The sequence below is a fragment of the Amblyomma mixtum genome, chromosome 8, assembly GCF_055824585.1.
Source record: "Amblyomma mixtum isolate Tamu chromosome 8, ASM5582458v1, whole genome shotgun sequence".
Taxonomy (NCBI): Eukaryota; Metazoa; Arthropoda; class Arachnida; order Ixodida; family Ixodidae; genus Amblyomma; species Amblyomma mixtum.
In genome coordinates this window covers 131,914,338-131,939,559 of record NC_143019.1, presented here as the reverse complement: position 1 = coordinate 131,939,559, position 25,222 = coordinate 131,914,338, and the positions used below count along the sequence as shown (strand labels likewise).

Sequence of the window (25,222 nt, the reverse complement as noted above, 5' to 3'; positions counted from 1 at the left end):
GTCAAAAAATTAGCTGGCACCTTACTATGAAAGGCAGTAGTCGCATACACGGCCACGGCTTTCTTTTTCTAGGACATAAACAAACGGTTTCGAAGCTAGAATATCGTCTCCTGCTTTGTACTCAAGCATTTTCTGCTGCTGTGCCATTGAAGGCTCGAACTATGCTATAAGATAGTCTCTTTCCAGTTTATGAACAATAGATTGCGATTGCGAGATACTCTCTCCTGCTTTGTACTAGGTAGGTGAATATGTTTATTTAGAACAAGTAATAACTGCAGATCCAGAGAAGGAGGGTACAACACAACGCAATGTGACAAATGTGCGCACTGTCAAAAAATTAGCTGGCACCTTACTATGAAAGGCAGTAGTCGCACACACGGCCACGGCTTTCTTTTTCGACGACATAAACAAACGGTTTCGAAGCTAGAATATCGTCTCCTGCTTTGTACTCAAGCATTTTCTGCTGCTGTGCCATTGAAGGCTCGAACTATGCTATAAGATAGTCTCTTTCCAGTTTATGAACAATAGATTGCGATTGCGAGATACTCTCTCCTGCTATGTACTTGCTTGTACAGTGCCCAGGTATCACATTATTTTTGCCTGCAGCCTAGAGGCCTACTTGACCCCTCTGTAGTTCTAGCAAATAGTAATAATTGTGGTTATTGAGACGGGAAATGGCACAGTATCTGTGACACATACCATTGGCCACCTGAACTGCAGCGTAAGGAAAGGAAGGTGGGGTTGGGGTGCCATTGTGAAGGTCTCCGGGATAATTTTGAAGTGGTAGGTGAATATGTTTAGAACAAGTAATAACTGCAGATCCAGAGAAGGAGGGTACAACACAACGCAATGTGACAAATGTGCGCACTGTCAAAAAATTAGCTGGCACCTTACTATGAAAGGCAGTAGTCGCATACACGGCCACGGCTTTCTTTTTCTAGGACATAAACAAACGGTTTCGAAGCTAGAATATCGTCTCTTGCTTTGTACTCAAGCATTTTCTGCTGCTGTGCCATTGAAGGCTCGAACTATGCTATAAGATAGTCTCTTTCCAGTTTATGAACAATAGATTGCGATTGCGAGATACTCTCTCCTGCTTTGTACTAGGTAGGTGAATATGTTTATTTAGAACAAGTAATAACTGCAGATCCAGAGAAGGAGGGTACAACACAATGCAATGTGACAAATGTGCGCACTGTCAAAAAATTAGCTGGCACCTTACTATGAAAGGCAGTAGTCGCATACACGGCCACGGCTTTCTTTTTCTAGGACATAAACAAACGGTTTCGAAGCTAGAATATCGTCTCCTGCTTTGTACTCAAGCATTTTCTGCTGCTGTGCCATTGAAGGCTCGAACTATGCTATAAGATAGTCTCTTTCCAGTTTATGAACAATAGATTGCGATTGCGAGATACTCTCTCCTGCTTTGTACTAGGTAGGTGAATATGTTTATTTAGAACAAGTAATAACTGCAGATCCAGAGAAGGAGGGTACAACACAACGCAATGTGACAAATGTGCGCACTGTCAAAAAATTAGCTGGCACCTTACTATGAAAGGCAGTAGTCGCACACACGGCCACGGCTTTCTTTTTCGACGACATAAACAAACGGTTTCGAAGCTAGAATATCGTCTCCTGCTTTGTACTCAAGCATTTTCTGCTGCTGTGCCATTGAAGGCTCGAACTATGCTATAAGATAGTCTCTTTCCAGTTTATGAACAATAGATTGCGATTGCGAGATACTCTCTCCTGCTTTGTACTTGCTTGTACAGTGCCCAGGTATCACATTATTTTTGCCTGCAGCCTAGAGGCCTACTTGACCCCTCTGTAGTTCTAGCAAATAGTAATAATTGTGGTTATTGAGACGGGAAATGGCACAGTATCTGTGACACATACCATTGGCCACCTGAACTGCAGCGTAAGGAAAGGAAGGTGGGGTTGGGGTGCCATTGTGAAGGTCTCCGGGATAATTTTGAAGTGGTAGGTGAATATGTTTATTTAGAACAAGTAATAACTGCAGATCCAGAGAAGGAGGGTACAACACAACGCAATGTGACAAATGTGCGCACTGTCAAAAAATTAGCTGGCACCTTACTATGAAAGGCAGTAGTCGCATACACGGCCACGGCTTTCTTTTTCTAGGACATAAACAAACGGTTTCGAAGCTAGAATATCGTCTCTTGCTTTGTACTCAAGCATTTTCTGCTGCTGTGCCATTGAAGGCTCGAACTATGCTATAAGATAGTCTCTTTCCAGTTTATGAACAATAGATTGCGATTGCGAGATACTCTCTCCTGCTTTGTACTAGGTAGGTGAATATGTTTATTTAGAACAAGTAATAACTGCAGATCCAGAGAAGGAGGGTACAACACAATGCAATGTGACAAATGTGCGCACTGTCAAAAAATTAGCTGGCACCTTACTATGAAAGGCAGTAGTCGCATACACGGCCACGGCTTTCTTTTTCTAGGACATAAACAAACGGTTTCGAAGCTAGAATATCGTCTCCTGCTTTGTACTCAAGCATTTTCTGCTGCTGTGCCATTGAAGGCTCGAACTATGCTATAAGATAGTCTCTTTCCAGTTTATGAACAATAGTTTGCGATTGCGAGATACTCTCTCCTGCTTTGTACTTGCTTGTACAGTGCCCAGGTATCACACTATTTTGGCCTTCAGCCTAGAGGCCTACTTGACCCCTCTGTAGTTCCAGCAAATAGTAATAATTGTGGTTATTGAGACGGGAAATGGCACAGTATCTGTCACACATACCATTGGCCACATGAACTGCAGCGTAAGGAAAGGAAGGTGGGGTTGGGGTGCCATTGTGAAGGTCTCCGGGATAATTTTGAAGTGGTAGGTGAATATGTTTATTTAGAACAAGTAATAACTGCAGATCCAGAGAAGGAGGGTACAACACAACGCAATGTGACAAATGTGCGCACTGTCAAAAAATTAGCTGGCACCTTACTATGACAGGCAGTAGTCGCATACACGGCCACGGCTTTCTTTTTCTAGGACATAAACAAACGGTTTCGAAGCTAGAATATCGTCTCCTGCTTTGTACTCAAGCATTTTCTGCTGCTGTGCCATTGAAGGCTCGAACTATGCTATAAGATAGTCTCTTTCCAGTTTATGAACAATAGATTGCGATTGCGAGATACTCTCACCTGCTTTGTACTAGGTAGGTGAATATGTTTATTTAGAACAAGTAATAACTGCAGATCCAGAGAAGGAGGGTACAACACAACGCAATGTGACAAATGTGCGCACTGTCAAAAAATTAGCTGGCACCTTACTATGAAAGGCAGTAGTCGCATACACGGCCACGGCTTTCTTTTTCGACGACATAAACAAACGGTTTCGAAGCTAGAATATCGTCTCCTGCTTTGTACTCAAGCATTTTCTGCTGCTGTGCCATTGAAGGCTCGAACTATGCTATAAGATAGTCTCTTTCCAGTTTATGAACAATAGATTGCGATTGCGAGATACTCTCTCCTGCTTTGTACTAGGTAGGTGAATATGTTTATTTAGAACAAGTAATAACTGCAGATCCAGAGAACGAGGGTACAACACAATGCAATGTGACAAATGTGCGCACTGTCAAAAAATTAGCTGGCACCTTACTATGAAAGGCAGTAGTTGCATACACGGCCACGGCTTTCTTTTTCTAGGACATAAACAAACGGTTTCGAAGCTAGAATATCGTCTCCTGCTTTGTACTCAAGCATTTTCTGCTGCTGTGCCATTGAAGGCTCGAACTATGCTATAAGATAGTCTCTTTCCAGTTTATGAACAATAGATTGCGATTGCGAGATACTCTCTCCTGCTTTGTACTAGGTAGGTGAATATGTTTATTTAGAACAAGTAATAACTGCAGATCCAGAGAAGGAGGGTACAACACAACGCAATGTGACAAATGTGCGCACTGTCAAAAAATCAGCTGGCACCTTACTATGAAAGGCAATAGTCGCATACACGGCCACGGCTTTCTTTTTCGACGACATAAACAAACGGTTTCGAAGCTAGAATATCGTCTCCTGCTTTGTACTCAAGCATTTTCTGCTGCTGTGCCATTGAAGGCTCGAACTATGCTATAAGATAGTCTCTTTCCAGTTTATGAACAATAGATTGCGATTGCGAGATACTCTCTCCTGCTTTGTACTTGCTTGTACAGTGCCCAGGTATCACACTATTTTGGCCTGCAGCCTAGAGGCCTACTTGACCCCTCTGTAGTTCCAGCAAATAGTAATAATTGTGGTTATTGAGACGGGAAATGGCACAGTATCTGTCACACATACCATTGGCCACCTGAACTGCAGCGTAAGGAAAGGAAGGTGGGGTTGGGGTGCCATTGTGAAGGTCTCCGGGATAATTTTTAAGTGGTAGGTGAATATGTTTATTTAGAACAAGTAATAACTGCAGATCCAGAGAAGGAGGGTACAACACAACACAATGTGACAAATGTGCGCACTGTCAAAAAATTAGCTGGCACCTTACTATGAAAGGCAGTAGTCGCATACACGGCCACGGCTTTCTTTTTCTAGGACATAAACAAACGGTTTCGAAGCTAGAATATCGTCTCCTGCTTTGTACTCAAGCATTTTCTGCTGCTGTGCCATTGAAGGCTCGAACTATGCTATAAGATAGTCTCTTTCCAGTTTATGAACAATAGATTGCGATTGCGAGATACTCTCTCCTGCTTTGTACTAGGTAGGTGAATATGTTTATTTAGAACAAGTAATAACTGCAGATCCAGAGAAGGAGGGTACAACACAACGCAATGTGACAAATGTGCGCACTGTCAAAAAATTAGCTGGCACCTTACTATGAAAGGCAGTAGTCGCATACACGGCCACGGCTTTCTTTTTCGACGACATAAACAAACGGTTTCGAAGCTAGAATATCGTCTTCTGCTTTGTACTCAAGCATTTTCTGCTGCTGTGCCATTGAAGGCTCGAACTATGCTATAAGATAGTCTCTTTCCAGTTTATGAACAATAGATTGCGATTGCGAGATACTCTCCTGCTTTGTACTTGCTTGTACAGTGCCCAGGTATCACACTATTTTTGCCTGCAGCCTAGAGGCCTACTTGACCCCTCTGTAGTTCCAGCAAATAGTAATAATTGTGGTTATTGAGACGGGAAATGGCACAGTATCTGTCACACATACCATTGGCCACCTGAACTGCAGCGTAAGGAAAGGAAGGTGGGGTTGGGGTGCCATTGTGAAGGTCTCCGGGATAATTTTGAAGTGGTAGGTGAATATGTTTATTTAGAACAAGTAATAACTGCAGATCCAGAGAAGGAGGGTACAACACAACGCAATGTGACAAATGTGCGCACTGTCAAAAAATTAGCTGGCACCTTACTATGAAAGGCAGTCGTCGCATACACGGCCACGGCTTTCTTTTTCTAGGACATAAACAAACGGTTTCGAAGCTAGAATATTGTCTCCTGCTTTGTACTCAAGCATTTTCTGCTGCTGTGCCATTGAAGGCTCGAACTATGCTATAAGATAGTCTCTTTCCAGTTTATGAACAATAGATTGCGATTGCGAGATACTCTCTCCTGCTTTGTACTAGGTAGGTGAATATGTTTATTTAGAACAAGTAATAACTGCAGATCCAGAGAAGGAGGGTACAACACAATGCAATGTGACAAATGTGTGCACTGTCAAAAAATTAGCTGGCACCTTACTATGAAAGGCAGTAGTCGCATACACGGCCACGGCTTTCTTTTTCTAGGACATAAACAAACGGTTTCGAAGCTAGAATATCGTCTCCTGCTTTGTACTCAAGCATTTTCTGCTGCTGTGCCATTGAAGGCTCGAACTATGCTATAAGATAGTCTCTTTCCAGTTTATGAACAATAGTTTGCGATTGCGAGATACTCTCTCCTGCTTTGTACTTGCTTGTACAGTGCCCAGGTATCACACTATTTTGGCCTTCAGCCTAGAGGCCTACTTGACCCCTCTGTAGTTCCAGCAAATAGTAATAATTGTGGTTATTGAGACGGGAAATGGCACAGTATCTGTCACACATACCATTGGCCACATGAACTGCAGCGTAAGGAAAGGAAGGTGGGGTTGGGGTGCCATTGTGAAGGTCTCCGGGATAATTGTGAAGTGGTAGGTGAATATGTTTATTTAGAACAAGTAATAACTGCAGATCCAGAGAAGGAGGGTACAACACAAGGCAATGTGACAAATGTGCGCACTGTCAAAAAATTAGCTGGCACCTTACTATGAAAGGCAGTAGTCGCATACACGGCCACGGCTTTCTTTTTCTAGGACATAAACAAACGGTTTCGAAGCTAGAATATCGTCTCCTGCTTTGTACTCAAGCATTTTCTGCTGCTGTGCCATTGAAGGCTCGAACTATGCTATAAGATAGTCTCTTTCCAGTTTATGAACAATAGATTGCGATTGCGAGATACTCTCTCCTGCTTTGTACTAGGTAGGTGAATATGTTTATTTAGAACAAGTAATAACTGCAGATCCAGAGAAGGAGGGTACAACACAACGCAATGTGACAAATGTGCGCACTGTCAAAAAATTAGCTGGCACCTTACTATGAAAGGCAGTAGTCGCACACACGGCCACGACTTTCTTTTTCGACGACATAAACAAACGGTTTCGAAGCTAGAATATCGTCTCCTGCTTTGTACTCAAGCATTTTCTGCTGCTGTGCCATTGAAGGCTCGAACTATGCTATAAGATAGTCTCTTTCCAGTTTATGAACAATAGATTGCGATTGCGAGATACTCTCTCCTGCTTTGTACTTGCTTGTACAGTGCCCAGGTATCACACTATTTTTGCCTGCAGCCTAGAGGCCTACTTGACCCCTCTGTAGTTCTAGCAAATAGTAATAATTGTGGTTATTGAGACGGGAAATGGCACAGTATCTGTGACACATACCATTGGCCACCTGAACTGCAGCGTAAGGAAAGGAAGGTGGGGTTGGGGTGCCATTGTGAAGGTCTCCGGGATAATTTTGAAGTGGTAGGTGAATATGTTTATTTAGAACAAGTAATAACTGCAGATCCAGAGAAGGAGGGTACAACACAACGCAATGTGACAAATGTGCGCAGTCAAAAAATTAGCTGGCACCTTACTATGAAAGGCAGTAGTCGCATACACGGCCACGGCTTTCTTTTTCTAGGACATAAACAAACGGTTTCGAAGCTAGAATATCGTCTCCTGCTTTGTACTCAAGCATTTTCTGCTGCTGTGCCATTGAAGGCTCGAACTATGCTATAAGATAGTCTCTTTCCAGTTTATGAACAATAGATTGCGATTGCGAGATACTCTCTCCTGCTTTGTACTAGGTAGGTGAATATGTTTATTTAGAACAAGTAATAACTGCAGATCCAGAGAAGGAGGGTACAACACAATGCAATGTGACAAATGTGCGCACTGTCAGAAAATTAGCTGGCACCTTACTATGAAAGGCAGTAGTCGCATACACGGCCACGGCTTTCTTTTTCTAGGACATAAACAAACGGTTTCGAAGCTAGAATATCGTCTCCTGCTTTGTACTCAAGCATTTTCTGCTGCTGTGCCATTGAAGGCTCGAACTATGCTATAAGATAGTCTCTTTCCAGTTTATGAACAATAGTTTGCGATTGCGAGATACTCTCTCCTGCTTTGTACTTGCTTGTACAGTGCCCAGGTATCACACTATTTTGGCCTTCAGCCTAGAGGCCTACTTGACCCCTCTGTAGTTCCAGCAAATAGTAATAATTGTGGTTATTGAGACGGGAAATGGCACAGTATCTGTCACACATACCATTGGCCACATGAACTGCAGCGTAAGGAAAGGAAGGTGGGGTTGGGGTGCCATTGTGAAGGTCTCCGGGATAATTTTGAAGTGGTAGGTGAATATGTTTATTTAGAACAAGTAATAACTGCAGATCCAGAGAAGGAGGGTACAACACAACGCAATGTGACAAATGTGCGCACTGTCAAAACATTAGCTGGCACCTTACTATGAAAGGCAGTAGTCGCATACACGGCCACGGCTTTCTTTTTCTAGGACATAAACAAACGGTTTCGAAGCTAGAATATCGTCTCCTGCTTTGTACTCAAGCATTTTCTGCTGCTGTGCCATTGAAGGCTCGAACTATGCTATAAGATAGTCTCTTTCCAGTTTATGAACAATAGATTGCGATTGCGAGATACTCTCACCTGCTTTGTACTAGGTAGGTGAATATGTTTATTTAGAACAAGTAATAACTGCAGATCCAGAGAAGGAGGGTACAACACAACGCAATGTGACAAATGTGCACACTGTCAAAAAATTAGCTGGCACCTTACTATGAAAGGCAGTAGTCGCATACACGGCCACGGCTTTCTTTTTCGACGACATAAACAAACGGTTTCGAAGCTAGAATATCGTCTCCTGCTTTGTACTCAAGCATTTTCTGCTGCTGTGCCATTGAAGGCTCGAACTATGCTATAAGATAGTCTCTTTCCAGTTTATGAACAATAGATTGCGATTGCGACATACTCTCTCCTGCTTTGTACTAGGTAGGTGAATATGTTTATTTAGAACAAGTAATAACTGCAGATCCAGAGAACGAGGGTACAACACAATGCAATGTGACAAATGTGCGCACTGTCAAAAAATTAGCTGGCACCTTACTATGAAAGGCAGTAGTCGCATACACGGCCACGGCTTTCTTTTTCTAGGACATAAACAAACGGTTTCGAAGCTAGAATATCGTCTCCTGCTTTGTACTCAAGCATTTTCTGCTGCTGTGCCATTGAAGGCTCGAACTATGCTATAAGATAGTCTCTTTCCAGTTTATGAACAATAGATTGCGATTGCGAGATACTCTCTCCTGCTTTGTACTAGGTAGGTGAATATGTTTATTTAGAACAAGTAATAACTGCAGATCCAGAGAAGGAGGGTACAACACAACGCAATGTGACAAATGTGCGCACTGTCAAAAAATTAGCTGGCACCTTACTATGAAAGGCAGTAGTCGCATACACGGCCACGGCTTTCTTTTTCTAGGACATAAACAAACGGTTTCGAAGCTAGAATATCGTCTCCTGCTTTGTACTCAAGCATTTTCTGCTGCTGTGCCATTGAAGGCTCGAACTATGCTATAAGATAGTCTCTTTCCAGTTTATGAACAATAGTTTGCGATTGCGAGATACTCTCTCCTGCTTTGTACTAGGTAGGTGAATATGTTTATTTGGAACAAGTAATAACTGCAGATCCAGAGAAGGAGGGTACAACACAACGCAATGTGACAAATGTGCGCACTGTCAAAAAATTAGCTGGCACCTTACTATGAAAGGCAATAGTCGCATACACGGCCACGGCTTTCTTTTTCGACGACATAAACAAATGGTTTCGAAGCTAGAATATCGTCTCCTGCTTTGTACTCAAGCATTTTCTGCTGCTGTGCCATTGAAGGCTCGAACTATGCTATAAGATAGTCTCTTTCCAGTTTATGAACAATAGATTGCGATTGCGAGATACTCTCTCCTGCTTTGTACTTGCTTGTACAGTGCCCAGGTATCACACTATTTTGGCCTGCAGCCTAGAGGCCTACTTGACCCCTCTGTAGTTCCAGCAAATAGTAATAATTGTGGTTATTGAGACGGGAAATGGCACAGTATCTGTCACACATACCATTGGCCACCTGAACTGCAGCGTAAGGAAAGGAAGGTGGGGTTGGGGTGCCATTGTGAAGGTCTCCGGGATAATTTTGAAGTGGTAGGTGAATATGTTTATTTAGAACAAGTAATAACTGCAGATCCAGAGGAGGGTACAACACAACGCAATGTGACAAATGTGCGCACTGTCAAAAAATTAGCTGGCACCTTACTATGAAAGGCAGTAGTCGCATACACGGCCACGGCTTTCTTTTTCTAGGACATAAACAAACGGTTTCGAAGCTAGAATATCGTCTCCTGCTTTGTACTCAAGCATTTTCTGCTGCTGTGCCATTGAAGGCTCGAACTATGCTATAAGATAGTCTCTTTCCAGTTTATGAACAATAGATTGCGATTGCGAGATACTCTCTCCTGCTTTGTACTAGGTAGGTGAATATGTTTATTTAGAACAAGTAATAACTGCAGATCCAGAGAAGGAGGGTACAACACAACGCAATGTGACAAATGTGCGCACTGTCAAAAAATTAGCTGGCACCTTACTATGAAAGGCAGTAGTCGCATACACGGCCACGGCTTTCTTTTTCGACGACATAAACAAACGGTTTCGAAGCTAGAATATCGTCTTCTGCTTTGTACTCAAGCATTTTCTGCTGCTGTGCCATTGAAGGCTCGAACTATGCTATAAGATAGTCTCTTTCCAGTTTATGAACAATAGATTGCGATTGCGAGATACTCTCCTGCTTTGTACTTGCTTGTACAGTGCCCAGGTATCACACTATTTTTGCCTGCAGCCTAGAGGCCTACTTGACCCCTCTGTAGTTCCAGCAAATAGTAATAATTGTGGTTATTGAGACGGGAAATGGCACAGTATCTGTCACACATACCATTGGCCACCTGAACTGCAGCGTAAGGAAAGGAAGGTGGGGTTGGGGTGCCATTGTGAAGGTCTCCGGGATAATTTTGAAGTGGTAGGTGAATATGTTTATTTAGAACAAGTAATAACTGCAGATCCAGAGAAGGAGGGTACAACACAACGCAATGTGACAAATGTGCGCACTGTCAAAAAATTAGCTGGCACCTTACTATGAAAGGCAGTCGTCGCATACACGGCCACGGCTTTCTTTTTCTAGGACATAAACAAACGGTTTCGAAGCTAGAATATTGTCTCCTGCTTTGTACTCAAGCATTTTCTGCTGCTGTGCCATTGAAGGCTCGAACTATGCTATAAGATAGTCTCTTTCCAGTTTATGAACAATAGATTGCGATTGCGAGATACTCTCTCCTGCTTTGTACTAGGTAGGTGAATATGTTTATTTAGAACAAGTAATAACTGCAGATCCAGAGAAGGAGGGTACAACACAATGCATTGTGACAAATGTGCGCACTGTCAAAAAATTAGCTGGCACCTTACTATGAAAGGCAGTAGTCGCATACACGGCCACGGCTTTCTTTTTCTAGGACATAAACAAACGGTTTCGAAGCTAGAATATCGTCTCCTGCTTTGTACTCAAGCATTTTCTGCTGCTGTGCCATTGAAGGCTCGAACTATGCTATAAGATAGTCTCTTTCCAGTTTATGAACAATAGTTTGCGATTGCGAGATACTCTCTCCTGCTTTGTACTTGCTTGTACAGTGCCCAGGTATCACACTATTTTGGCCTTCAGCCTAGAGGCCTACTTGACCCCTCTGTAGTTCCAGCAAATAGTAATAATTGTGGTTATTGAGACGGGAAATGGCACAGTATCTGTCACACATACCATTGGCCACATGAACTGCAGCGTAAGGAAAGGAAGGTGGGGTTGGGGTGCCATTGTGAAGGTCTCCGGGATAATTGTGAAGTGGTAGGTGAATATGTTTATTTAGAACAAGTAATAACTGCAGATCCAGAGAAGGAGGGTACAACACAAGGCAATGTGACAAATGTGCGCACTGTCAAAAAATTAGCTGGCACCTTACTATGAAAGGCAGTAGTCGCATACACGGCCACGGCTTTCTTTTTCTAGGACATAAACAAACGGTTTCGAAGCTAGAATATCGTCTCCTGCTTTGTACTCAAGCATTTTCTGCTGCTGTGCCATTGAAGGCTCGAACTATGCTATAAGATAGTCTCTTTCCAGTTTATGAACAATAGATTGCGATTGCGAGATACTCTCTCCTGCTTTGTACTAGGTAGGTGAATATGTTTATTTAGAACAAGTAATAACTGCAGATCCAGAGAAGGAGGGTACAACACAACGCAATGTGACAAATGTGCGCACTGTCAAAAAATTAGCTGGCACCTTACTATGAAAGGCAGTAGTCGCACACACGGCCACGGCTTTCTTTTTCGACGACATAAACAAACGGTTTCGAAGCTAGAATATCGTCTCCTGCTTTGTACTCAAGCATTTTCTGCTGCTGTGCCATTGAAGGCTCGAACTATGCTATAAGAGTCTCTTTCCAGTTTATGAACAATAGATTGCGATTGCGAGATACTCTCTCCTGCTTTGTACTTGCTTGTACAGTGCCCAGGTATCACACTATTTTTGCCTTCAGCCTAGAGGCCTACTTGACCCCTCTGTAGTTCTAGCAAATAGTAATAATTGTGGTTATTGAGACGGGAAATGGCACAGTATCTGTGACACATACCATTGGCCACCTGAACTGCAGCGTAAGGAAAGGAAGGTGGGGTTGGGGTGCCATTGTGAAGGTCTCCGGGATAATTTTGAAGTGGTAGGTGAATATGTTTATTTAGAACAAGTAATAACTGCAGATCCAGAGAAGGAGGGTACAACACAACGCAATGTGACAAATGTGCGCACTGTCAAAAAATTAGCTGGCACCTTACTATGAAAGGCAGTAGTCGCATACACGGCCACGGCTTTCTTTTTCTAGGACATAAACAAACGGTTTCGAAGCTAGAATATCGTCTCCTGCTTTGTACTCAAGCATTTTCTGCTGCTGTGCCATTGAAGGCTCGAACTATGCTATAAGATAGTCTCTTTCCAGTTTATGAACAATAGATTGCGATTGCGAGATACTCTCTCCTGCTTTGTACTAGGTAGGTGAATATGTTTATTTAGAACAAGTAATAACTGCAGATCCAGAGAAGGAGGGTACAACACAATGCAATGTGACAAATGTGCGCACTGTCAAAAAATTAGCTGGCACCTTACTATGAAAGGCAGTAGTCGCATACACGGCCACGGCTTTCTTTTTCTAGGACATAAACAAACGGTTTCGAAGCTAGAATATCGTCTCCTGCTTTGTACTCAAGCATTTTCTGCTGCTGTGCCATTGAAGGCTCGAACTATGCTATAAGATAGTCTCTTTCCAGTTTATGAACAATAGTTTGCGATTGCGAGATACTCTCTCCTGCTTTGTACTTGCTTGTACAGTGCCCAGGTATCACACTATTTTGGCCTTCAGCCTAGAGGCCTACTTGACCCCTCTGTAGTTCCAGCAAATAGTAATAATTGTGGTTATTGAGACGGGAAATGGCACAGTATCTGTCACACATACCATTGGCCACATGAACTGCAGCGTAAGGAAAGGAAGGTGGGGTAGGGGTGCCATTGTGAAGGTCTCCGGGATAATTTTGAAGTGGTAGGTGAATATGTTTATTTAGAACAAGTAATAACTGCAGATCCAGAGAAGGAGGGTACAACACAACGCAATGTGACAAATGTGCGCACTGTCAAAACATTAGCTGGCACCTTACTATGAAAGGCAGTAGTCGCATACACGGCCACGGCTTTCTTTTTCTAGGACATAAACAAACGGTTTCGAAGCTAGAATATCGTCTCCTGCTTTGTACTCAAGCATTTTCTGCTGCTGTGCCATTGAAGGCTCGAACTATGCTATAAGATAGTCTCTTTCCAGTTTATGAACAATAGATTGCGATTGCGAGATACTCTCACCTGCTTTGTACTAGGTAGGTGAATATGTTTATTTAGAACAAGTGATAACTGCAGATCCAGAGAAGGAGGGTACAACACAACGCAATGTGACAAATGTGCACACTGTCAAAAAATTAGCTGGCACCTTACTATGAAAGGCAGTAGTCGCATACACGGCCACGGCTTTCTTTTTCGACGACATAAACAAACGGTTTCGAAGCTAGAATATCGTCTCCTGCTTTGTACTCAAGCATTTTCTGCTGCTGTGCCATTGAAGGCTCGAACTATGCTATAAGATAGTCTCTTTCCAGTTTATGAACAATAGATTGCGATTGCGACATACTCTCTCCTGCTTTGTACTAGGTAGGTGAATATGTTTATTTAGAACAAGTAATAACTGCAGATCCAGAGAACGAGGGTACAACACAATGCAATGTGACAAATGTGCGCACTGTCAAAAAATTAGCTGGCACCTTACTATGAAAGGCAGTAGTCGCATACACGGCCACGGCTTTCTTTTTCTAGGACATAAACAAACGGTTTCGAAGCTAGAATATCGTCTCCTGCTTTGTACTCAAGCATTTTCTGCTGCTGTGCCATTGAAGGCTCGAACTATGCTATAAGATAGTCTCTTTCCATTTTATGAACAATAGATTGCGATTGCGAGATACTCTCTCCTGCTTTGTACTAGGTAGGTGAATATGTTTATTTAGAACAAGTAATAACTGCAGATCCAGAGAAGGAGGGTACAACACAACGCAATGTGACAAATGTGCGCACTGTCAAAAAATTAGCTGGCACCTTACTATGAAAGGCAATAGTCGCATACACAACCACGGCTTTCTTTTTCGACGACATAAACAAACGGTTTCGAAGCTAGAATATCGTCTCCTGCTTTGTACTCAAGCATTTTCTGCTGCTGTGCCATTGAAGGCTCGAACTATGCTATAAGATAGTCTCTTTCCAGTTTATGAACAATAGATTGCGATTGCGAGATACTCTCTCCTGCTTTGTACTTGCTTGTACAGTGCCCAGGTATCACACTATTTTGGCCTGCAGCCTAGAGGCCTACTTGACCCCTCTGTAGTTCCAGCAAATAGTAATAATTGTGGTTATTGAGACGGGAAATGGCACAGTATCTGTCACACATACCATTGGCCACCTGAACTGCAGCGTAAGGAAAGGAAGGTGGGGTTGGGGTGCCATTGTGAAGGTCTCCGGGATAATTTTGAAGTGGTAGGTGAATATGTTTATTTAGAACAAGTAATAACTGCAGATCCAGAGAAGGAGGGTACAACACAACGCAATGTGACAAATGTGCGCACTGTCAAAAAATTAGCTGGCACCTTACTATGAAAGGCAGTAGTCGCATACACGGCCACGGCTTTCTTTTTCTAGGACATAAACAAACGGTTTCGAAGCTAGAATATCGTCTCCTGCTTTGTACTCAAGCATTTTCTGCTGCTGTGCCATTGAAGGCTCGAACTATGCTATAAGATAGTCTCTTTCCAGTTTATGAACAATAGATTGCGATTGCGAGATACTCTCTCCTGCTTTGTACTAGGTAGGTGAATATGTTTATTTAGAAGAAGTAATAACTGCAGATCCAGAGAAGGAGGGTACAACACAACGCAATGTGACAAATGTGCGCACTGTCAAAAAATTAGCTGGCACCTTACTATGAAAGGCAGTAGTCGCATACACGGCCACGGCTTTCTTTTTCGACGACATAAACAAACGGTTTCGAAGCTAGAATATCGTCTTCTGCTTTGTACTCAAGCATTTTCTGCTGCTGTGCCATTGAAGGCTCGAACTATGCTATAAGATAGTCTCTTTCCAGTTTATGAACAATAGATTGCGATTGCGAGATACTCTCCTGCTTTGTACTTGCTTGTACAGTGCCCAGGTATCACACTATTTTTGCCTGCAGCCTAGAGGCCTACTTGACCCCTCTGTAGTTCCAGCAAATAGTAATAATTGTGGTTATTGAGACGGGAAATGGAACAGTATCTGTCACACATACCATTGGCCACCTGAACTGCAGCGTAAGGAAAGGAAGGTGGGGTTGGGGTGCCATTGTGAAGGTCTCCGGGATAATTTTGAAGTGGTAGGTGAATATGTTTATTTAGAACAAGTAATAACTGCAGATCCAGAGAAGGAGGGTACAACACAACGCAATGTGACAAATGTGCGCACTGTCAAAAAATTAGCTGGCACCTTACTATGAAAGGCAGTCGTCGCATACACGGCCACGGCTTTCTTTTTCTAGGACATAAACAAACGGTTTCGAAGCTAGAATATTGTCTCCTGCTTTGTACTCAAGCATTTTCTGCTGCTGTGCCATTGAAGGCTCGAACTATGCTATAAGATAGTCTCTTTCCAGTTTATGAACAATAGATTGCGATTGCGAGATACTCTCTCCTGCTTTGTACTAGGTAGGTGAATATGTTTATTTAGAACAAGTAATAACTGCAGATCCAGAGAAGGAGGGTACAACACAATGCATTGTGACAAATGTGCGCACTGTCAAAAAATTAGCTGGCACCTTACTATGAAAGGCAGTAGTCGCATACACGGCCACGGCTTTCTTTTTCTAGGACATAAACAAACGGTTTCGAAGCTAGAATATCGTCTCCTGCTTTGTACTCAAGCATTTTCTGCTGCTGTGCCATTGAAGGCTCGAACTATGCTATAAGATAGTCTCTTTCCAGTTTATGAACAATAGTTTGCGATTGCGAGATACTCTCTCCTGCTTTGTACTTGCTTGTACAGTGCCCAGGTATCACACTATTTTGGCCTTCAGCCTAGAGGCCTACTTGACCCCTCTGTAGTTCCAGCAAATAGTAATAATTGTGGTTATTGAGACGGGAAATGGCACAGTATCTGTCACACATACCATTGGCCACATGAACTGCAGCGTAAGGAAAGGAAGGTGGGGTTGGGGTGCCATTGTGAAGGTCTCCGGGATAATTGTGAAGTGGTAGGTGAATATGTTTATTTAGAACAAGTAATAACTGCAGATCCAGAGAAGGAGGGTACAACACAAGGCAATGTGACAAATGTGCGCACTGTCAAAAAATTAGCTGGCACCTTACTATGAAAGGCAGTAGTCGCATACACGGCCACGGCTTTCTTTTTCTAGGACATAAACAAACGGTTTCGAAGCTAGAATATCGTCTCCTGCTTTGTACTCAAGCATTTTCTGCTGCTGTGCCATTGAAGGCTCGAACTATGCTATAAGATAGTCTCTTTCCAGTTTATGAACAATAGATTGCGATTGCGAGATACTCTCTCCTGCTTTGTACTAGGTAGGTGAATATGTTTATTTAGAACAAGTAATAACTGCAGATCCAGAGAAGGAGGGTACAACACAACGCAATGTGACAAATGTGCGCACTGTCAAAAAATTAGCTGGCACCTTACTATGAAAGGCAGTAGTCGCACACACGGCCACGGCTTTCTTTTTCGACGACATAAACAAACGGTTTCGAAGCTAGAATATCGTCTCCTGCTTTGTACTCAAGCATTTTCTGCTGCTGTGCCATTGAAGGCTCGAACTATGCTATAAGATAGTCTCTTTCCAGTTTATGAACAATAGATTGCGATTGCGAGATACTCTCTCCTGCTTTGTACTTGCTTGTACAGTGCCCAGGTATCACACTATTTTTGCCTGCAGCCTAGAGGCCTACTTGACCCCTCTGTAGTTCTAGCAAATAGTAATAATTGTGGTTATTGAGACGGGAAATGGCACAGTATCTGTGACACATACCATTGGCCACCTGAACTGCAGCGTAAGGAAAGGAAGGTGGGGTTGGGGTGCCATTGTGAAGGTCTCCGGGATAATTTTGAAGTGGTAGGTGAATATGTTTATTTAGAACAAGTAATAACTGCAGATCCAGAGAAGGAGGGTACAACACAACGCAATGTGACAAATGTGCGCACTGTCAAAAAATTAGCTGGCACCTTACTATGAAAGGCAGTAGTCGCATACACGGCCACGGCTTTCTTTTTCTAGGACATAAACAAACGGTTTCGAAGCTAGAATATCGTCTCCTGCTTTGTACTCAAGCATTTTCTGCTGCTGTGCCATTGAAGGCTCGAACTATGCTATAAGATAGTCTCTTTCCAGTTTATGAACAATAGATTGCGATTGCGAGATACTCTCTCCTGCTTTGTACTAGGTAGGTGAATATGTTTATTTAGAACAAGTAATAACTGCAGATCCAGAGAAGGAGGGTACAACACAATGCAATGTGACAAATGTGCGCACTGTCAAAAAATTAGCTGGCACCTTACTATGAAAGGCAGTAGTCGCATACACGGCCACGGCTTTCTTTTTCTAGGACATAAACAAACGGAATCGAAGCTAGAATATCGTCTCCTGCTTTGTACTCAAGCATTTTCTGCTGCTGTGCCATTGAAGGCTCGAACTATGCTATAAGATAGTCTCTTTCCAGTTTATGAACAATAGTTTGCGATTGCGAGATACTCTCTCCTGCTTTGTACTTGCTTGTACAGTGCCCAGGTATCACACTATTTTGGCCTTCAGCCTAGAGGCCTACTTGACCCCTCTGTAGTTCCAGCAAATAGTAATAATTGTGGTTATTGAGACGGGAAATGGCACAGTATCTGTCACACATTCCATTGGCCACATGAACTGCAGCGTAAGGAAAGGAAGGTGGGGTTGGGGTGCCATTGTGAAGGTCTCCGGGATAATTTTGAAGTGGTAGGTGAATATGTTTATTTAGAACAAGTAATAACTGCAGATCCAGAGAAGGAGGGTACAACACAACGCAATGTGACAAATGTGCGCACTGTCAAAACATTAGCTGGCACCTTACTATGAAAGGCAGTAGTCGCATACACGGCCACGGCTTTCTTTTTCTAGGACATAAACAAACGGTTTCGAAGCTAGAATATCGTCTCCTGCTTTGTACTCAAGCATTTTCTGCTGCTGTGCCATTGAAGGCTCGAACTATGCTATAAGATAGTCTCTTTCCAGTTTATGAACAATAGATTGCGATTGCGAGATACTCTCACCTGCTTTGTACTAGGTAGGTGAATATGTTTATTTAGAACAAGTAATAACTGCAGATCCAGAGAAGGAGGGTACAACACAACGCAATGTGACAAATGTGCACACTGTCAAAAAATTAGCTGGCACCTTACTATGAAAGGCAGTAGTCGCATACACGGCCACGGCTTTCTTTTTCGACGACATAAACAAACGGTTTCGAAGCTAGAATATCGTCTCCTGCTTTGTACTCAAGCATTTTCTGCTGCTGTGCCATTGAAGGCTCGAACTATGCTATAAGATAGTCTCTTTCCAGTTTATGAACAATAGATTGCGATTGCGACATACTCTCTCCTGCTTTGTACTAGGTAGGTGAATATGTTTATTTAGAACAAGTAATAACTGCAGATCCAGAGAACGAGGGTACAACACAATGCAATGTGACAAATGTGCGCACTGTCAAAAAATTAGCTGGCACCTTACTATGAAAGGCAGTAGTCGCATACACGGCCACGGCTTTCTTTTTCTAGGACATAAACAAACGGTTTCGAAGCTAGAATATCGTCTCCTGCTTTGTACTCAAGCATTTTCTGCTGCTGTGCCATTGAAGGCTCGAACTATGCTATAAGATAGTCTCTTTCCAGTTTATGAACAATAGATTGCGATTGCGAGATACTCTCTCCTGCTTTGTACTAGGTAGGTGAATATGTTTATTTAGAACAAGTAATAACTGCAGATCCAGAGAAGGAGGGTACAACACAACGCAATGTGACAAATGTGCGCACTGTCAAAAAATTAGCTGGCACCTTACTATGAAAGGCAGTAGTCGCATACACGGCCACGGCTTTCTTTTTCTAGGACATAAACAAACGGTTTCGAAGCTAGAATATCGTCTCCTGCTTTGTACTCAAGCATTTTCTGCTGCTGTGCCATTGAAGGCTCGAACTATGCTATAAGATAGTCTCTTTCCAGTTTATGAACAATAGTTTGCGATTGCGAGATACTCTCTCCTGCTTTGTACTTGCTTGTACAGTGCCCAGGTATCACACTATTTTGGCCTTCAGCCTAGAGGCCTACTTGACCCCTCTGTAGTTCCAGCAAATAGTAATAATTGTGGTTATTGAGACGGGAAATGGCACAGTATCTGTCACACATACCATTGGCCACATGAACTGCAGCGTAACGAAAGGAAGGTGGGGTTGGGGTGCCATTGTGAAGGTCTCCGGGATAATTTTGAAGTGGTAGGTGAATATGTTTATTTAGAACAAGTAATAACTGCAGATCCAGAGAAGAAGCTAGAATATCGTCTCCTGCTTTGTACTCAAGCATTTTCTGCTGCTGTGCCATTGAAGGCTCGAACTATGCTATAAGATAGTCTCCAGTTTATGAACAATAGATTGCGATTGCGAGATACTCTCACCTGCTTTGTACTAGGTAGGTGAATATGTTTATTTAGAACAAGTAATAACTGCAGATCCAGAGAAGGAGGGTACAACACAACGCAATGTGACAAATGTGCGCACTGTCAAAAAATTAGCTGGCACCTTACTATGAAAGGCAGTAGTCGCATACACGGCCATGGCTTTCTTTTTCTAGGACATAAACAAACGGTTTCGAAGCTAGATTATCGTCTCCTGCTTTGTACTCAAGCATTTTCTGCTGCTGTGCCATTGAAGGCTCGAACTATGCTATAAGATAGTCTCTTTCCAGTTTATGAACAATAGATTGCGATTGCGAGATACTCTCTCCTGCTTTGTACTTGCTTGTACAGTGCCCAGGTATCACACTATTTTTGCCTGCAGCCTAGAGGCCTACTTGACCCCTCTGTAGTTCCAGCAAATAGTAATAATTGTGGTTATTGAGACGGGAAATGGCACAGTATCTGTCACACATACCATTGGCCACCTGAACTGCAGCGTAAGGAAAGGAAGGTGGGGTTGGGGTGCCATTGTGAAGGTCTCCGGGATAATTTTGAAGTGGTAGGTGAATATGTTTATTTAGAACAAGTAATAACTGCAGATCCAGAGAAGGAGGGTACAACAGAACGCAATGTGACAAATGTGCGCACTGTCAAAAAATTAGCTGGCACCTTACTATGAAAGGCAGTAGTCGCATACACGGCCACGGCTTTCTTTTTCTAGGACATAAACAAACGGTTTCGAAGCTAGAATATCGTCTCCTGCTTTGTACTCAAGCATTTTCTGCTGCTGTGCCATTGAAGGCTCGAACTATGCTATAAGATAGTCTCTTTCCAGTTTATGAACAATAGATTGCGATTGCGAGATACTCTCTCCTGCTTTGTACTAGGTAGGTGAATATGTTTATTTAGAACAAGTAATAACTGCAGATCCAGAGAAGGAGGGTACAACACAACGCAATGTGACAAATGTGCGCACTGTCAAAAAATTAGCTGGCACCTTACTATGAAAGGCAATAGTCGCATACACGGCCACGGCTTTCTTTTTCGACGACATAAACAAACGGTTTCGAAGCTAGAATATCGTCTCCTGCTTTGTACTCAAGCATTTTCTGCTGCTGTGCCATTGAAGGCTCGAACTATGCTATAAGATAGTCTCTTTCCAGTTTATGAACAATAGATTGCGATTGCGAGATACTCTCTCCTGCTTTGTACTTGCTTGTACAGTGCCCAGGTATCACACTATTTTGGCCTGCAGCCTAGAGGCCTACTTGACCCCTCTGTAGTTCCAGCAAATAGTAATAATTGTGGTTATTGAGACGGGAAATGGCACAGTATCTGTCACACATACCATTGGCCACCTGAACTGCAGCGTAAGGAAAGGAAGGTGGGGTTGGGGTGCCATTTTGAAGGTCTCCGGGATAATTTTGAAGTGGTAGGTGAATATGTTTATTTAGAACAAGTAATAACTGCAGATCCAGAGAAGGAGGGTACAACACAACGCAATGTGACATCCCCGCAGGGAGGCGTCTGCAGCATGCAGACGTTGGTGAGTGGCGACACCACGGGGTTAACCCGAGCATCCGCAGGGACATCCCCGCAGGGGGATGATGGGGAACAATGCATCACCACGGACCCGAGCATCCGCGCTTAGCCGTGCGTGGCATCGCCGTGTCCGGGGAAAAGGGGATCCTGGTGGTTGAGCCGATGCCGAGCGTTTGGACCTTTAAGGCCCCTCGGCGGAGGCAACACACCACTTTGGCCCCAGCTTCTTGTAGACGGCACCTCCGGCCTGACCCGACCGGGGGAAATCGGCAGTCGCCTTTTCCTTTCCTCCCCTCTATCTTTCACTTTCCTATCTCTTTCTTACAACTCTCCTGTCTCCTCCTGTTTTCTTCGTTTTTTCCTCTTTTTCCTGGCGGCGAGGGTTAACCGTGTGTGACCAACTACCCTGAGTTGAGTCATATTAGGTTATAGTTGAGGTGTACAGCTGGCGTGGGCAGGACTTGCGTGCAAGTTCCTGTCCCGTCCCCGTGTTGGGCTCGATGGTGGGTGGCTGCCACCACAGCTGAATAACAATTTTCTTTTATGGATTCCTTTCCTCAAACAAATGATCGCCCTCAGAAACGAGGGCGGACCGATGTCACTGCGCAGTTCCTGCAAAAAAAAAGAAGTCTTCCCCAGATACCATGTTGTACATAGTGAGGTAACAGAAAAGCAAGCAAGAATCATCTCTCCTTTCATAGTTTCCAAGTCTCTGACAGAATCACTGGGCCTTGGCTACAAGGTGTCGAAGCTAGCCAGTGGGGACCTACTACTGCAAATCAAAGACAAAACACAGTTTTCCAAGCTCTCAAACATAGCAACCTTTGGAGAAATACCTGTTTCCGTCAGTGCCCACAGATCCCTCAACGCTGTCAAAGGTGTCATCTCAGAACAAGACTTTCTCACCCTGACTGAAGAAGAAATGCTGGAAGGTCTCAAAGACCAGAATGTCACAAATGTCCAGCGCATAAAAATCCGAAAAGATGACAAAGAAATTCCAACAAAGCACTTAGTTCTCTCTTTTGCGTCCAGCCAACTCCCCGAAACCATAGAGGTAGGTTATATGAAAATAGCAGTCAGACCATACATCCCAAATCCTCGCCGGTGTTTCAAGTGCCAGAGATTTGGCCATGGATCCCAGAGTTGTCGTGGCCGCCAAACTTGTGCTAAATGTTCATCACACGATCATGAGTCTGAAAATTGCAATGCAGCACCGCAGTGCCCTAACTGTGAAGGGGATCACCCCGCGTACTCGAGGTCGTGTCCGACCTGGAAAAAAGAAAAGGAAATAATAACCATCAAAACAAAAGAAAACATAACTTTCAAAGAAGCACGTCAACGATTCAGTCAAACACAAGGCACATTCCTCTTCACAGCAAGAACAAATTTCGCCAATGTGGTGCGACGGGGCGGGGCATCACACCAGGCTTCGGCACCTGTCCAGGCCACACGCAGTGAGCCTGGGGCAGGGCCATCCGCGCCCCGGGCAGATGCAGTGAAAGCTGCTCTGCCACTTTCGAAGAAGGGCCCGCCGGCCTCCGGGTTGGCAGCCCGCAAGGCTTCCCCCAGTCGGGAGAGGCCTACAAACCGCACACCCGTGGGTTCTCCGCGGACCTCCAGAGCCTCTAGCGAGGCGATGGACACAACGCCAAACTCGCCCCCGCTTCAGCGGCGGCGCAGCTCGCTTGAGCGAAAAAGAAAAGACAAGAGCCCAGTAATGGCACCCCCAAATCCTCTACTGTAACTTCCTTACGACACTCCCAAAAATCATCCAACATGGCGTTCCTTATACATTGGAACTGTCGTGGAGCATTAAATAACTATTCTGATATAAAAGAACTTCTAAACACATTTTCCCCTATGGCTTTATGCCTACAGGAGACAAACTTAGGTCCCAAACACCAGAATATCCTAAAGAAGTATCAAGTCTTTCGGTGCGACCGAGAGCAAGCTGATAGGCTCTCAGGAGGTGTTGCTATTATTGTGCAGAGTGGAGTTGCAACCCGTGAAATCAAGATAAAAACCAAGTATGAAGCTGTTGCAGTCACCGTCCTCCATTTTAAAACCATCACCATATGCTCGGTATATCTACAGCCGCAACTATCAGTAACACTGCATGACTTAGAAACACTTTTACAACAGCTACCAGAGCCGTATCTGGTAGTCGGTGATTTTAATGCGCATTCCTCTTATTGGGGCAGCGAACAAACAGATACTAGAGGCCGTATTTTAGAAGATTTTATTCTATGCAACAATGTCTGCTTACTAAATACAGGGAAACAAACGTATTGCAGTCCCAGCACTAGAAAAATGAGCTGTTTAGACCTGTCTTTTAGTTCGCCTTCTATTTTTAATGATTTTAACTGGGATGTTTTAGACAATCCGTATGGAAGCGACCACCTACCAGTTATCATTAACATGTCATCACCACCATCAGTAACCCTGACAAAACCACGCCGCTGGAAGCTTCATTTAGCCGACTGGGAACTTTTCCGAGCTGAGGCCAGCCTCGATAAAATATCCACAGAGTATTCTAGTATAGATGAACTCAACGAAATATTTACCTCATGTATTATTGCTGCAGCACAATTAGCCATTCCTCAGACTTCGGGAACGGTACGACCAGGCCATAAACCCTGGTACACACAAACATGTAGAGAAGCAAAACAGAAACAAAATAAAGCCTGGGGGATTTTCCGACGATACCCAACGCAGGAAAACTTTATAAATTTTAAAAAAGCGAAAGCTAATGCCCGGTATATACGCCGCATAGCTGAAAAAGAATCATGGCAAAAGTTAGTGTCATCAATAAAGAGCTCAATTATGTCGAAAAAAATGTGGGAACAAGTGCGTAGATTAAATGGGTGCTTCTCCGCTTTCACAATCCCTTTTCTGACAGACCCCGACAGACAAACAAACATCAAAGAACAGGCAGACATTTTGGGAGAGCACTTCTCTCAAGTTTCTAGTTCCCTCCACTATACCGACTCATTTCTAAAATACAAAAACACTGCTGAAAAACAGACTTCCCACGAATAGCAGGTTGAATGAGACATACAACAGTTTAATAGCGTTTGAAGAAATCAATAGAGTACTCTGCACCGGAAAGCAAACAGCACCCGGGCCTGATAAAGTCCATTATGAGATGTTAGCCCATCTTTCAGAACCTGCCGTAGAAGCACTTTTAAAGTTTTTTAATAAAATATGGGTCTCCGGGAAGCTACCTGAGGAATGGAAGAAAGCAGTAATTGTACCTTTCCTTAAACCCGGAAAGCCACCAAGTTCCCCCGGTAGTTATAGACCCATAGCGCTCACAAGTTGTCTTGCCAAAACTTTTGAAAGTGTTCTTAATATCCGGTTAATGTTCGTCCTTGAATCCCGTACACTGCTTGATATACACCAATGCGGTTTTAGGAAAGCGTGCTCAACGGCCGATCATCTAGTCCGCCTTGAAAATACAGTACGAGAGGCGTTTATTCGCAGACAACACTGCCTGGCAGTTTTTTTCGACATGGAAAAAGCTTACGACACCACATGGAGGTTCGGTATTCTTCGTGACCTTGCAGATCTAGGCATCTGCGGCAGGATGCTAAACTGCATAAAGGATTTCCTCTCTGACCGTTCATTCCAAGTCCGCCTTGGCTCAACACTCTCGAAAAATTTTAGTCAAGAAAATGGAGTGCCCCAGGGGTGTATTCTGAGTACAACTCTCTTTATTGTGAAAATGAATTCTCTTGCGAA

At 43.4% G+C, this 25,222-nt stretch overlaps 2 protein-coding genes across 3 annotated transcripts in view; both read left to right on the top strand.

Moving 5' to 3' along the window:
• LOC149334468 (endothelin-converting enzyme 1-like) overlaps positions 1-25,222 on the top strand; it is a 369,834-nt gene that overhangs the window by 134,976 nt on the left and 209,636 nt on the right. The window lies entirely within an intron of this gene.
• On the top strand, positions 21,734-24,934 carry LOC149334472 (uncharacterized). The gene is made up of 2 exons (XM_089555849.1): positions 21,734-23,078; positions 24,896-24,934. The coding sequence occupies exons 1-2, from the start codon at positions 22,047-22,049 to the stop codon at positions 24,932-24,934; spliced, it is 1,071 nt and encodes a 356-aa protein (XP_089411975.1). The 5' UTR covers positions 21,734-22,046.